General features: G+C 35.6%; 1 protein-coding gene across 2 annotated transcripts; it reads right to left on the reverse strand.

Moving 5' to 3' along the window:
• Positions 1-974: 974 nt before the first annotated feature.
• Positions 975-14250, reverse strand: LOC136832551 (fas-binding factor 1-like). 2 transcript variants are annotated; one of them, XM_067093548.1, is made up of 9 exons: positions 13887-14250; positions 11846-11989; positions 11425-11578; positions 11117-11194; positions 8087-10548; positions 6443-6601; positions 4632-4808; positions 3314-3505; positions 975-2618 (listed from the first exon to the last, which is right to left on the reverse strand). In XM_067093548.1, exons 2-9 carry the CDS (start codon positions 11924-11926, stop codon positions 2508-2510), a joined length of 3414 nt encoding a protein of 1137 aa, XP_066949649.1. In that variant the 5' UTR covers positions 11927-11989; positions 13887-14250; the 3' UTR covers positions 975-2507. The 2 variants fall into 2 exon arrangements, with proteins under 2 accessions (XP_066949649.1, XP_066949650.1); XM_067093549.1 differs by lacking the exons at positions 11425-11578; positions 13887-14250 and having other exon boundaries at positions 11846-11985.
• Between the last annotated feature and the right edge of the window lie 33 nt (positions 14251-14283).

Genomic DNA, 14283 nt, shown 5'->3' on the forward strand with positions numbered 1-14283 from the left:
ACAACTAAAGTCTTGATATAAAATCATAAACAAAGATGGAGCCTTCATCATTATCATCTGAGTAGCAAGGTTTTTTCAGCTGCCTTTTCATGTCCTGAATCCAGATGAGTAGAACCTCTCTATCTCTGTGCTGCCTTGCACACCTTTGCAAGCCTCTTGGCAGCCACAGATAAAATCTGCCCACCTGCAAGAGTGGCATCTCTTCTGTAGGGCCTTAGGTGTGGTTGACTGGAAAGTCCTTGTTCCTTAGAAATACCATGAACATCTTTCCTTCCTTTGCTGTATATGTCCAGCCTTCATTATGAGCCAATATGTTATGCACTTTCTTTGGTTTACAGTTGACCCCTGGTATTTGCGGGGATGTATACCACTACCCTCCCAAATAACTAAAATCTGCGAATACTTAAAACCCCTCTAAAAATGCTTACAACTGTCTATTTTGATGATTCAAAAAACCCTCTAAAAATGCTTATACCTGAATATTTTAATAGCTTTATCACATAAAGTGCATTTAGTTACGAAAATATGAAAATTTGTGAATATTTCTCTGAAAAACACCATGAATAGGCAGATTTTCCGTGAATAATCTTTGTACAGTATACGTTCCATACAGAAATCCACGAATAGGTGAGTCTGCGAATCCGGAACCGCCAATAGGCAGGGGTTGACTGCATCCTAATAATACTTGCTGCAACTGGCAGACATTTCCTCAACCCTTTGCACACTGAAAAAAAACTTATACACCACACAATTAGTCACATAAAATCAAAACATGCAGATGTCCAGTTTCTTATTCTCTTCAAAACATTTTTGCACAAATATAGTACAGTAATCAACTTGCTTAAAGCAATGCAGTCTTGATGTGTGTTCATCCTCTTCTAAGCATACCAAGTGTGTTTTAATACAATAGAAAATAACACATTTGGAAATATTTGACACCTGGAAATTCCTTGCAAGGGTGAAAACTAATAGGCTTCAACGAAACAATTTTATTTAAAATTTTGTGAATTTCTCTTTTATTATTGCTTGTAACAGAAAATACTGTATATTATATAAATATTTCGATTAATAAATGGAACTTTGGTATATAGAAAGTAAACTAATGATGTGGTTTGAGAATGTCAAGGAAATGCAATCTCATGACGTAAATTTCATGATCAATCAGTCAATCCATGGATTGCCAATGGAAAGTCATTAATTCAATAAAGTTCTGATGCAATAGTTGCTGGATCTAAGTATATCTTGAGGTGTGGTTGAACTCTAAATTACCCTGGAACCATACTGTAAGTGGCTGAACGACCAGTGAGAGTTCCAGGAGTTAAACTAACTAATGTGGTCAGAAATTAAACATAAGAGAGCTGAGCTGATGATCTGATGGTGTGTTTAAACCTAACACAGGAAACAATGAAGAGATCTAGAATTAATGGCACAGGGGCAGTATTAACAATAACAGTGACTTGTTTATACCATCAGATAGTATGGATATATGGCAAGATGAGAATGGTAAAGAAAATGCTCCATAAAAAAGTCCCTCACGGCTATTATACTCCTGCTATACTTATAAAAAAAACCCCAAAAATATGGACGCTTGAGAATAAATAATTCATATCCTCAAAACTCCGCTAACATACTAAATTAAACTAAACTCTCCTATTGGTCCAGGTGGTTCATTCAGACTCAACTTTCTCTGAATATAAACCCTGTATAGTACCTGGATGATTGGTATACAGCTGAGCAGTCAATGCAAATAAGGAAATACCATAGGAAGAACGTATAAAAAATATGAGGGAAATAAATAAGAAATTAAACTTTACTGAGTACTGACCTTCTCTGCCACATTTGCTTGCCATATAAGAAAAAGAATTTAATCTTGACTTATGACATTAAGACAAGGCTAGAAGGATTTCATTGCATGTCCTTTGTGTGAAAAGGCAAAACAAATGCATCCATGGCAGATCACGATTGCCTAGAATGCTTTGGAATGACCAATGAAAAAAAAAAATTTTTTGAATTAGGAATTCTTAGTGCTCATGAGGTATCTGAATGAGCTATGTTGACTATGTTGAGTAAATATATTAAATGCATTCATGAGAAAAACTATTACTCCACCACTGATACAGTCTATTGTGAATTCCGAGGCTAAAATAATCTTGAGGTACCCTACAACCTTGACACGAACATACTTGTAATGTTGAAAGGCAAGATTTTTGATACAAACCATTTATGAAAAATAAACCCTTGATGGATAAACAGGATGAGTTTCAAAGATTTACTTCACTTTTCAAGAAACCCATCTAGCGAAGTTGGTGAATGAGATTTTGTCTTTTCAAGATTCATTCCTCCTGCAAGATTCAATCTACTTTGAACTGAAATGACAGAAATGTCTTTTGTCTGTTGCAGTAAATATGTAATGAACTTGTTTACCTGACACACCTAATAGTCATTATCATTAGTATGCATCATTGAATATGAAAATATAAAAATAAAAAACTAATGCTTAACCAATGTCAAGATGATTCCAAGGCAGATAGTTGTAAAAGTCTTTTCTCTCTTTCTACATTTTCGTGTTGACGAGCAGCAGCAAGGCGAGCAAGAACTGATGCTGGTGACATATTAACCTGCAAGAAAATGTACCTTTAGACGAAAAAAATTTAATAGTTCAAGGACATTTTGCATAGGTTGACATGTATGCATGATAACATAACAAATCATAGATGTCTCTTTAAATGGTATACCACCCTTTATATGGATATATCCACCTTTCATGTGGATATAATGAGGTATATCCATATAAAAGCTGAAGGTTTGTAGACTTGTAAGAATGAAATTATTACAGATACCAATCAGAGGTAAAACACGATATAATTGATATCAGGGAAAAGTTAAGTAAGTACAAATTACTTGGAGCATCAAGGTAAGAAACAAAGCTAGAACTCTGTGCACTTTAAAACTGGGTAAATCAATGACTTGCCTTTCACTGTTAACTCTTGCAGTTGTTAAAAAAACAAAAGATTCAATTACTTTCACATCAGAATAGAAGTGAGTATATGTGGAATTACTGAATTAATAATGGCACGGAACAAAGAAGATCCAGGCTGCTTAGTCCTAGGACATGCAACAGAATGAGCAGCATAATTCTCATCACCCAGTGGTGCATAGGTGCTCATTTACATAGAGTAGCTTTTAGCTTTCCTACTTCTTTTTTCTTGATGACTTCAGAATGGGCGTGTTTGCAATAGAGGCTCAGTGTGATTGACAGTTTAGCAATGAACAAATCAAGAGTTATTTATAAAGTACATTCTACACTACTTACTGCACGGGATATTTCCAGTTTATTGAAACTAGTCTGCCCTTCACCTCCATCTCCAGGTAGTCTTCCAATGCTAGGCTGAACAGAAACTTCAGATAAAAAGCCTGATACTCCCTGATTTTTACAGGTTGGGCACTGTCCTAACTGCAGCAGACGAGCGACTTCATTCCGCACATGATCAAGCCTCTGTTGCTCCTTTAAATGAAAATAATGCTTTTAAGATAAGGAAGTTTTAAGAGGTGGATAGTGAGAATGACAGCACGTCAAAAAAACTAACATTCTGTGCTGTATCTGAAAGTTATACAATTTACATATCATCACATAAAAAATTCACTCATTTTCAAAATGAAGTTACAATACTGTACTACCATTCTTCAAATTGAGCAAATGTGTATACAAAGCAAGATATGTCTTGCTTTACAAACAATTCTTAGATTCCATACATTACAGGATATGTGTGATTGTCCAAACTTTGCCAAACAGTGAATTTCATGTTTTGGAACAAATCAGTTAAGGAAATTTTTGTAAAAATCTTCAATTTAAATTGTGCATTTACTTTGCTTTTTAAGACAAATCCCTTAGGCCAGCCTATGTGAGAAGTATTGTAACTCAGTGATCTGATTAAATTTCCTAATAATAATTATAAGGTGGATTTTTTTCAGCTCTACAGCTATGGAAACAAAAGAATTCTAATGCTAAAAAATATAACTGTGGTATATAAACAAAATACAATATGGATGCTGATGATCAACAGAGCAAGCAGCACAGCTTCTGACGGATAAATACCAAAGACAACAATGGAAACTCCTGTTAATGCAAATCCCATGGACGTTGGCATAAAAACATCACGATTACTCTTGTTGTGATAAACAAAACCAAAATCACTCTAATCTTGTCAAGGCTATGTGTTAAACTTATAATTTATTGCATGTGTTGCATAAATAATATAACAACTTGCAGCCTAATTATTTGGGAAGGGTAATATAAAGAAACAATGAGAAATATTCAAAATGAAAATAAATAATGAGAAATATTCAAAACAAAAGTAAAAGTTTGCTAAAAGGTTGAATAAGGAGGATAAAATCATTAAGAACAAATAAATTCAAAGAATAGTGATCAGAACTCCAGAAACTATACACGAGAATTAAGAATAGTGATCAGAACTCCAGAAACTATACACGAGAATTTATGGGTTAGTTCACAAAGTTATTTTGAAAACTGCAGTTCGCAAGAACATATATAACTGTCACATCTTCCTACTTCAACTAATTGTTCTATGGTTTCCTTTCTTCATCAAAGCTACAGGAAAAGAAATGCTTACCCTTTCTAGTCTATCTTGTTGAGCATGTAATGCTTGTGTCTGACTTGCTATTTGAGACAGCCGAATCTGTTGCTCCTCTCTCGTGCCTTGGAAACTCTGCCTTTGAGATTCCACTTCTTCCTGCATTTTCTTCAATGACAACTTTTCTTGATCTAGATAATCCTTAACCACAGCATTCTGAAGAATGAAAACAGAGTAAATAAGACTTTATTATAAAGTAGGACATTATTATGAAAACCAGCAAGGTATAAAATACTAATATTTACTGAGTCATAGTATGAACACCCCATAAGGGGTACCTTAAGGGGTAGCGTGTCTTGCACTTAGCATGGACAAGACCACCGCATTCTTGTTGTGCCTTCAATTTTTATTCCCTTTGATTTCTCTTTATCTAGTTATCCAACATCTTTAACTTTACTTTAGCCAATTGTTATTATTTACACTAGACCTCTCTGTTAAAATGCTTAAATCTTGTAGGGATGGCCAGAAGAATGTTTTTATATCTAAATTTCATCTAAAAACTTGTTCTTTAAAAATTCCATAACAGAATCAATCATCTGTAAATGATGACAAAATTTCTTTTGTAGCTTAATTTCCAGAACTTGACATTAATGTGGGTTGAAGCTTACATACTCACATATGTACAACTGTTAGCAATGACCTGCACGGGATTGGGCCATGTGGATCATTCATACAGTACCAATTGGTAGGTAAAATATGGCAGTCATCCATGTAAACATTATTTTTAATCCCAGTAGGTAACAATTTTGTAAGGTCATTAATGACAATATAAATAGTGCTACTACAAACACTACCTCAAATGACTCTATATTCTAGCTTGTACGTTTTGGAGAAAATAAATACTGTAATACTGTATAATTTTTTGAGTACTGAATATTTCCATGTGGGGTCATATGCCTTTTGAATACTGTACTGAAAAATGTTGCTTTGGTTACTTTTTCACGTTCAAAGCCTCTCTGGACATGGTCTTCTAACTGAAATAATGAATCTAATGTTGATCAATGTTTACTAACATTTAAACACATTTTGTGTGAGTCTAAACTTCAAACAAAACCAAATGTCAACCTTTGGAAATCAAATTAATGTTAGAATCTTTGTCATTTACTTCTTCAATTATCAAATTTTTAAATATTTACATTAAAAATTAGAATGTTGCTCATAAGGATAAACCCTTAAGGACAGTCCAGTGAAGGTAAATTGTTTTGATTCAGTGGTTTGGTTAGAATTAATAATAATAATAATATGCACATAAAATGGGTATATGTACTGCTTATTGTATCATATTTTTAGTATATAAATCTGAGAAGTAAAAATGAAACTTTAGGCAAAACTTCATTAAATTACCAACAGATATGAAGAGGAAATAGAGCAAATGAAGGTTCAGATTTACTTCTCAGAATCAATTGCTAAAAGTCTGGGAATAATTAAAAAATTCCTGAATACTGGTTGGATAATTTTTTGAAAAGTATAACCATTTACATATACTGTACTGTACACTTTGGTAACACTGTACAAGAAATAGGTTGGGGGGGATGTGAGATAACTGCTGGAGGTATTGATAAAGAAGAAAAATATCACAGGGTAAAACAGACACAACTCAAGACAGGAAAAGGGCTTGAGAGACACCATTAGAGATGAAAAAAAAAAGGGACAGATCTATAGAGTGACACTCAAAAACTCATTAATAAAAACAAAAAACCATCCCTTTTTTAAATGTCAGGTAGAAAATGAATATTAAAAAAAATTAAATTTAAAATGAATTGATTTTCCTGAAACCAGTAGAAACTTACCTTTACTTTTTCTTGCTCTAACTTTGAGCTCAGTTCCTCGAGCCTTTCTTCTTCCTCGTCTAGATGTTTCTCTCTATATACCACCGCAGTCATCTTTTCTTGCAGTCTGCGATGTTCATCGTTTAAGAACTTCATTTCAGCATCTAGTTCCACTTGATTCTAAAAGTGTAAACTTTCATTAATTTACATTAGCAGCATTAGCTTACTGTATAAGTAATCTAACAGCATTTCTGAAATCTATAATATCTAACTTCATAAAATTTCCGTAAAGTAATTTATTTATGACAACATAAACCACAAGCACACAACTGACTTTCAGCAGCTTATTCCAGTGCTTTCATTGTTGGTGTTCAATGACTATGGCCTTGATTTTACTGTTCTGAGGCATCAAATGATCACTTATTATTGGATTATTAATATTACTTCAAAGTATTAATAGGTAAACTCATAACGATCATATAAGGGTCATATTTTCTCTGCAGGCTATGTTGGTGGTACTTTATGGTACAGTGACCTTTTGGCTCTAGTAACTGAATTATGCGCTCCTGCCTTTGATCTATTCCCTCTAGTCTCTTCCCACTTAGGTGCCAAACTTCTTTTAACTTTGCTCTTGTTCGAGTTTTCACTTTTCATTTATGAACAAATTCCTCGGGTCAGTTCTAGTTTCGAATTGTGGCTTGATGGGTTGGTTAAATTGCTTTTCACTGAAGTGATGAAAGCAACCAAACTCATATGGTAATGTAATAAGACATGAAAATTTTTTTCATCACAGATTATCTTGGAATTAGAGCTGTTTTACTTATGGCCGAAAACTACAATGGAAAATAATTCAATATCTTTTTGTGTTAGTTATACAAGCATTCCCCGGGTTATGACAGGGTCGGCTTACGACGTTCCGATCTTACAATGCTCTTCAAATATATCCATCAAAAATTATTTCCCGGGTTATGACGTCGATGCGACAGAAGAAATAAGGCTCCAAAATGGAAGAATGGTAAAAATTTGGAGGTTTTTTAAATGAAAAGCTCAATAAAAATGCAGGTTACCTCATTTTCAAGACACCGAAAGGATTAAAAGTAAGGTTTTCTTACGATTCTCGACGATATTTCAGGTTACGACAATTTTCGGCTTACAACGCAGTGTTGGAACGGACCTGTCATAAACTGGGGACTGCCTGTAAACCTACTTTTCTGAAATAATGCTCATGATATATAAGACCTCACTAATAACAGCACACACACAAATATACATTGGGATTTAGCTTCTCCTCACTTGAAAAATATACCATCAAACTGACTTATAAAAGATTTAATGAGAAAACTATAATTTTCTAAGTAAGACCAAGGGTAAGAAAGTCTTAAAGATAGCAGCATGTAATTACTGGAAAGAAAAGGAATAGCAGCATGTAATTACTGGAAAGAAAAGGATAAAATGTAGTGTAAAGTTTCTTTTGAGTATGAAAAAATTTTACTGTAATTATCATTGAATAAACAAAGCTGAAAAAAAAAAAAAATTTAAAACACCACTTTAGTACTCTAATTCACGAAATGAGGGCATCCACTTGAAATATTCTGTATTAATAAAGTACAGAAAAAGACATGCATTTTGCATTACACTGTACAATATCTTCTTATCTCTACTTACATACTTTGCAGTGTGCCTAAATGGTGAAAACTGGCCGACTTTCTCATGTGCCATGAGCTGTGCTCGCTGAGAAGCCAATTCCTGCTTCTCTTGGGCAATTGACTGCAACATCATCTTATGTTCCGACATCAAACTTTCCCTAGCACTGGCAAGGTTCTGGCGTTCTGTCTGCATGCTAAGCTGGAAATGCTTGCGTTCTTCAGTCAACGCTTTCCGCTCCATCTCTGTCTTCATCTGTTCCTGACTGAGTTTCCACCTATCTTGTTCAACTTCTGAACCTTGCTGCATCAATGTGCTTTCTAGGCGGGTGATGAGAGCATTAAGCCTCCCACGCTCACTTTCAGCTTCAGCTCGAGAGGCTTCAAGGTGTGCCTCAGACTCCTTCAACTGCTTCTCTTTAAGCTTAAGAGCCCTCTGTGTAATCTCTAGTGCTGATTCATGGCGAGTGTTGATGGTAGCAGTTAAATCTGTTAAATTGGCAGTATTGCTTTCAAGTTGTAACATTACAGTTTCTACCTCTTTCACATGCCCTGAGGCTGAAATAGCAGCATTCAGTTCCAAGTCTTTAAGGTACCTCATCCTCTCAAGAGCTGCACTATGTTCTTCCTTCATTCTTTCAGCCATATCTGCATAAAGTTGTTTAGTACGATCAACTACCAAAGACCATTCTTTTTTTACATTTGCAACTTGTGTTTCATGTGAAGCAACCAAAGCTCCCTTTTCAGCTTGTACTGCAGCTATTTTAGCCTGAAAATCTGATGTTATGTTTTCAAGTTCTTCTTTTAGTCGCTGTTCTGTACGTTCCCATACATCTCTTTCCATCTGATGTCTTTTAATATAACTTTCCTCTAAAATAGCTACTTCCTCTGAATGCTGTTTACGAATCAAATCCAGTTCTGCTGTCAATCTGGCTACATCTACTTCTGCACTTCTTAACTGAACCTGTAGTTCTTTTAATGATTCATCTGATTTGGCTTCTGGTACTGACTGCATCAAATTGAACCCACCCATATTAGATGTCATAGCTTCCTGGTATCTTTTCATTGCTGATGCCTGTAACTTTGCATATTCTTCTTGTTGTTGCAAAAGTTGCTGTGCCATATGTGCTTCAAATTCATCCTGCTGAGCCTTCATCTGGGACAATGCTTTCAATTTGGCTTCCTGCTGTTGTACAAGTTGTTCTTGATGAGCTTTCATCTGCATAACTGACTGACTAGTTTGGAGCTCTGCCAATTCCTTTTGCTTCTGTAATTCCTCCTGATATACTTCACTTGTCTTTTGCATCTGAGCATCAGGGACTACTGCTGCAACTGGAGATCTGCCTGACATCATACTCTTTGGCTGTTCAACCTTGGGGTAATCATCATGTGCTGAATGTGCAGTAGGAGATTTGCTACTTTGTGCTGGACTTTTTTGCTTCATATTTGGTGACTCTACATTAGCAGAACCCTGAGGTGGTTTGGCAGGTGACTTCTTACTACCAGATAGAAGGTTTCCAAGCCAATCCTGGGATTTATTAGGTGAGCCTGACTTGGCTTCATTACTTTCATGGTCAACAGTTGCTTCAACAGAGGCTTCATCCATCTCCCTTTTTGCAGCTTTATCAGGACTTCCAGAACTTCCAAACAACCAATCATCATCTCTTGCTTTAGAAGACGAGGATGGATTTTTGGCCGAGTTGCCTCTGCTCTGTGGTGGATCTTTATTTTCTTTGGTTTTTCCCCTACGGGACCTAACATTCCCTAATATATCATCATCATCAATTTCAAATGTCTTTTGTTGTGTTGCAGATCTTGGATTTCGTCTTCTTGGTTCAGGGTCATTTAAAAAGTCAAATGGATCATCCGAACTGCTCTTCTTAGGAGTCCTTTGACGAGGGCTGCCGGATTTGCCTGAGGAAGGTAAGTAATCCCCAAATCCAAGGTCTTCCTTTTTCTCTTTTCCAATATTCTTGTATTTTTCATCCAGCACAAATTCTGGAGACCTCTCCTTTTTCCCTTTTGACATTTCTGTAGTAGTACTCTTAGCTAAAAGACTATCCAAAAATCCCCTTGACTGAGGAGAGTCAGACGAAGTTTTGCTTTTAGGCTTAGCGTCTCCAATACCTCCCAGCAGATCATCATCATCATCAAAAGTAATTTCGTCCTTTGTCTTTTTAGCTGCACTAGCCTGTTTTGAGCTTGAAGAAGGCAAGGCCTTCTTTACAGGGCTTCCTTTTTTTGAGGAATCTTCGGGTGTATCACTCCCGCCAAACAGGTCGGACATCAGCTTACTTTTATCTGGTTTGGTTGCTTTTGGTGGGGATGTACCAATCTTTTTACCTGAATCTTTCTTGGGTGAATCATCACTAAAGAGATCAGCCATTAATTGACTCTTTGCAGTTGCTTTTGGAACTGATTCTTCAGGATCTGATTTATTTTTTCTTGGACTGGTTACTTTGGTTGATGAAGATGAAGTTGCACCTGAAACAAAATTCTCACTCAAAAACAGAAATGACTGGACCATCCACAAGACATCAAAGACAGCCACAATGTAAGCATCGCAGTACACTTTACTGCCCGATTAACTTAATTTAGAAGTGTATGTTTCTTACATACTTACTAAGCAAGTCTTATCAACTGGCTAATAAAGAGAGGATTTTCAAAATTTTTATACAGGTACAGAATTTTTATAAACACCTATAAATTAATGAAAATAATAATCAGAACATTAAAGAAAATATGGAAATAATACCACCAAATCTTTACTTTAACTTTTGACCTATATCACTAGACTAGAGACACACATCCCATTCCCAGTCGGAGTTGAAATGCTAAGCACAGTGGGAATAATTACCTTAAGACACATAATAAAATGATATCTCTGACAAGAAATCTAAATTCTTTGGTGGCCTGTTCTACCTTTCACTCAAAGAAACACTGATTTAAATAGTAAAATGGATGAAACATATAAAGTACCATGCCAGTAAAAGGGATGAAACAACATACTTCACAGGAAGTCTTGTCAAAACCAAGAAAGTACTGCACCCACCTGGCGATGGCGTTTTCTTTGGTGGCTTGCTTTTACGAGTTTCATCATCAGAGTACAGTAAGTCATCAGCATCCCAATCTGAAAAAATTAAGACTCTTTATGGCACAAAACATATTTTTCATACCAAAGAATTTATCACTGTCTGGTTTCTATGCATGAAGAAACACAATCACACAAACTCAAAAAAGGCACGATACTGGGTTCTTGTTCTTTCTAACACTTCACATCTCTGGCTTAAAACTGTACAGGCAGTTCTTAATTAATTGAGCTTCTGATTACCAAAAATAAAAGTACAACAATTAACTTACCATCATCTTCATCGTTAGCTGCCTCTTTTTTAGAAGAGGATGGGGGGCTTTTTTTATCAAAGGTCACTCGACGATTTGAATCTTTTTCACTTTTTTGTGAAGTTGCTGACTTAGGTTTGTCTTTGGGTAATCCATCATCCAAATCCTCCAAATCCTATATGAATAAAATCAGCTACATCAACTTCCTAGTAAGCTATTCTTAACATGATATCACTAGGAAAAATATAATGGTAAACACCTTAATGTTTTTCATGCGAATGACATGTATAGCTTATCAGCAACAACTGGTTTTCATATTTGTGATTCCTTTCCATTAAAGTGATTGAATGAAGGGTACACTAAACTTATTTAAACAACAAAACATTTAAAGTACAAGTATTATAAACAAACATAACAAAACTCCAATATTTTAGCAACTTACAGCCATTAATTTAGCCATTTCTTCAGGATTGACATCAGAAACAGGATCTGAGTCCGCGGCACTGAATTCAATATCGCTCATTGTGACTGCTGGCTATTCAGTTTGGAACAAGATTAAAAATGCATCAGATACACTTCCCACTACCTGTAACAAATAAATATTATATTATTTAACTGATTTGTCATATGCCATAATCAATAAATCTGACATGGTCCTCATGCAATTAAACATTTTCAAACAAAAATGTAATTGTACTTAAATAAACAACGCTTTTAAAATTATATATCTGAGATTTTCATAAAATAACTCCATTGTAAATGTTATTTCTATAATGCATAGCTTTGAGGTAATGCTATGCTACTGATTTCTTATTACATAGAATATTTCAATAAGTTGAACAAGGTACTCATCACCACAACTAACATGGCACACTATTTAATGGCCACAAAAGTAAACATGGCCAATTATAAATGTACAATACAACCTTGATATTTCAGAAAATACAGGTACAGCATACCCAACTTGCTCTAGGCATGGGCAAAGCAGGCTATTGATCGAAGAGAAATAGCTATCTCTTTTTCTATGACAATGTGAGAGGCTTGGAGGATACAGTAACTCTAACACCAGACCAAAAGATCCTTCAAGCAAGTGCTCAGGTTTGAATTTCTCCAGGATAAAATATCTGTATGGGATCTATTTTTGTTCAAGATGCTTGAACCTTGTACCTTTTAGTTTTGCACATTATATCATTAACCACTCAAAAAATTTCAAGGACTCTACACATACCCAGGTGTACACACAAAATATAGCATGCTTGTGAAGATTAAGTGACTTGGGATTCTTCAGATTTTTAAACAAGATCTGGTCCACTAATTATTTTTTACATTTGCCTTGCCTAAGAGAATTAACTTCATCATTTTCTATACACAGGTTGTCTGCACCCTCCGAGTCTTTGTCTTTCGAGAGCAATTGCTTAAGCAGTCCAAATTTAGCATAATTTACTATGTGCCAAGCCTGACGACTGAACTCTGGAACTCTAGGTCAGTTTATGTAGGGGACGGGTGTCCAGTCCCCTACGCACCCTAAACCAGTCAGGTAGAAAGCTACACCTTAAGTCAGTTTAGGTAGGTAATTCTAAGAAAGAGCTCTGCACAAAGATATTGTTTATTAAATAAATTCTTTGACTGAACAATAAAGAAAGGGTGTATATGATGCAGTACAGGTGATATATCTTGAAAAATTTACCGAAATAATGATATTTACCAACTTGTGTTTACATTAATCCCTGAGGGGCTGGTACCAAACACAGTGCCCCTCAGAGCTTTTCTGCAGAAAAATATAAAAAAGACTAACTTTCTCTAGTTATCTCACCTGTACTGCATCATATACACCCTGTATACACTGTTCAATAAAAAAAAATTTCATTAATAAACAATATCTCCAAGCAGAGCTCTTCCTTACAATTACTGGCAAGGTATTTCATGTCATAATTTATAGCACACTAGCTTATGACATGTTTAGAGGGGTCCAAGAGGACTTTACTTCCTCACTCAGGTGTAACACATCCCCATAGACCAGGTTTAGTAAGGGAAGGTTAGGTTACGATTCACCCTGGCTCACAGTTATAACTCAGGCCTATGGCACCCCTCAAACAGGTGGAGTAACCTCCCTACCCCAAGGCCTGGTAAGATGCGAGGCCATGAGCCCAGGTTAATTTGAGGTGCATCCCCGAGTTTCGTTCATATGTCACCAAAATACCTGTGTCCAATGTATCCCCCATTACTATTACATACAGTCTATGCATGTGTTAACCACAATACACATTTACCATGAAAATGTTGTGATCGTCAGCATAAAAAATAAAATGTACAATAAAAATAAAAATGTACAAGCTTTAGCATAAAAAAATAAAATGTGCAATCGTCTGCATAAAAAAATAAAATCTACAATCGTCAGCATAAAAAGAAATATACACTAAAAACTGATTATTAACATTGAACTCTAGTAAGCCAATAGTCAACTAATCATATTTAACCTTTACCTGTAAAATAGGCCTATCGTTCTCGAATAGATTTCATATCATTTTTGGCCCTAAATGTATCTGACGATGGAAGGCTGGACGGGTACATTCCTCGAGGTCTCTTGACACTCAGTCTGGTCCCTAAAGGTCATTCAAAGGAGGCTTTGGCAGTCTATAGCCTGTCTAAATGCTGAAAAACCAAACTGCCTCAATATCGGCTCAGATAATCAATGAATTTCATCTCGGCCTTCTCTGTGCATAACAGTAATTCCCGGAATTACATTTAGTTTTAGTAGGCCTAGTTTTGTTTGTTGCTTGGCGACCTTTATCAAACATTTAACGTTTGTTATTGTTTACATTTTCGCTGCTGCTGTCGTTCGGCGTTGCCAAGAGTGTCGTACTTTGACAAACAGAACGT

The sequence above is a fragment of the Macrobrachium rosenbergii genome, chromosome 50, assembly GCF_040412425.1.
Source record: "Macrobrachium rosenbergii isolate ZJJX-2024 chromosome 50, ASM4041242v1, whole genome shotgun sequence".
NCBI lineage: Eukaryota > Metazoa > Arthropoda > Malacostraca > Decapoda > Palaemonidae > Macrobrachium > Macrobrachium rosenbergii.

Coding starts and splice junctions, on each gene's coding strand:
- LOC136832551 (XM_067093548.1), bottom strand. CDS start 11,926: ATGAGCGATATTGAATTCAGTGCCGCGGACTCAGATCCTGTTTCTGAT. Junction 10,549..11,116: donor AAAGAAAACGCCATCGCCAG/GTGGGTGCAGTA, acceptor ATTTTGTTTCAG/GTGCAACTTCATCTTCATCA. Junction 6,602..8,086: donor TTAGGCACACTGCAAAGTAT/GTAAGTAGAGAT, acceptor TTACACTTTTAG/AATCAAGTGGAACTAGATGC.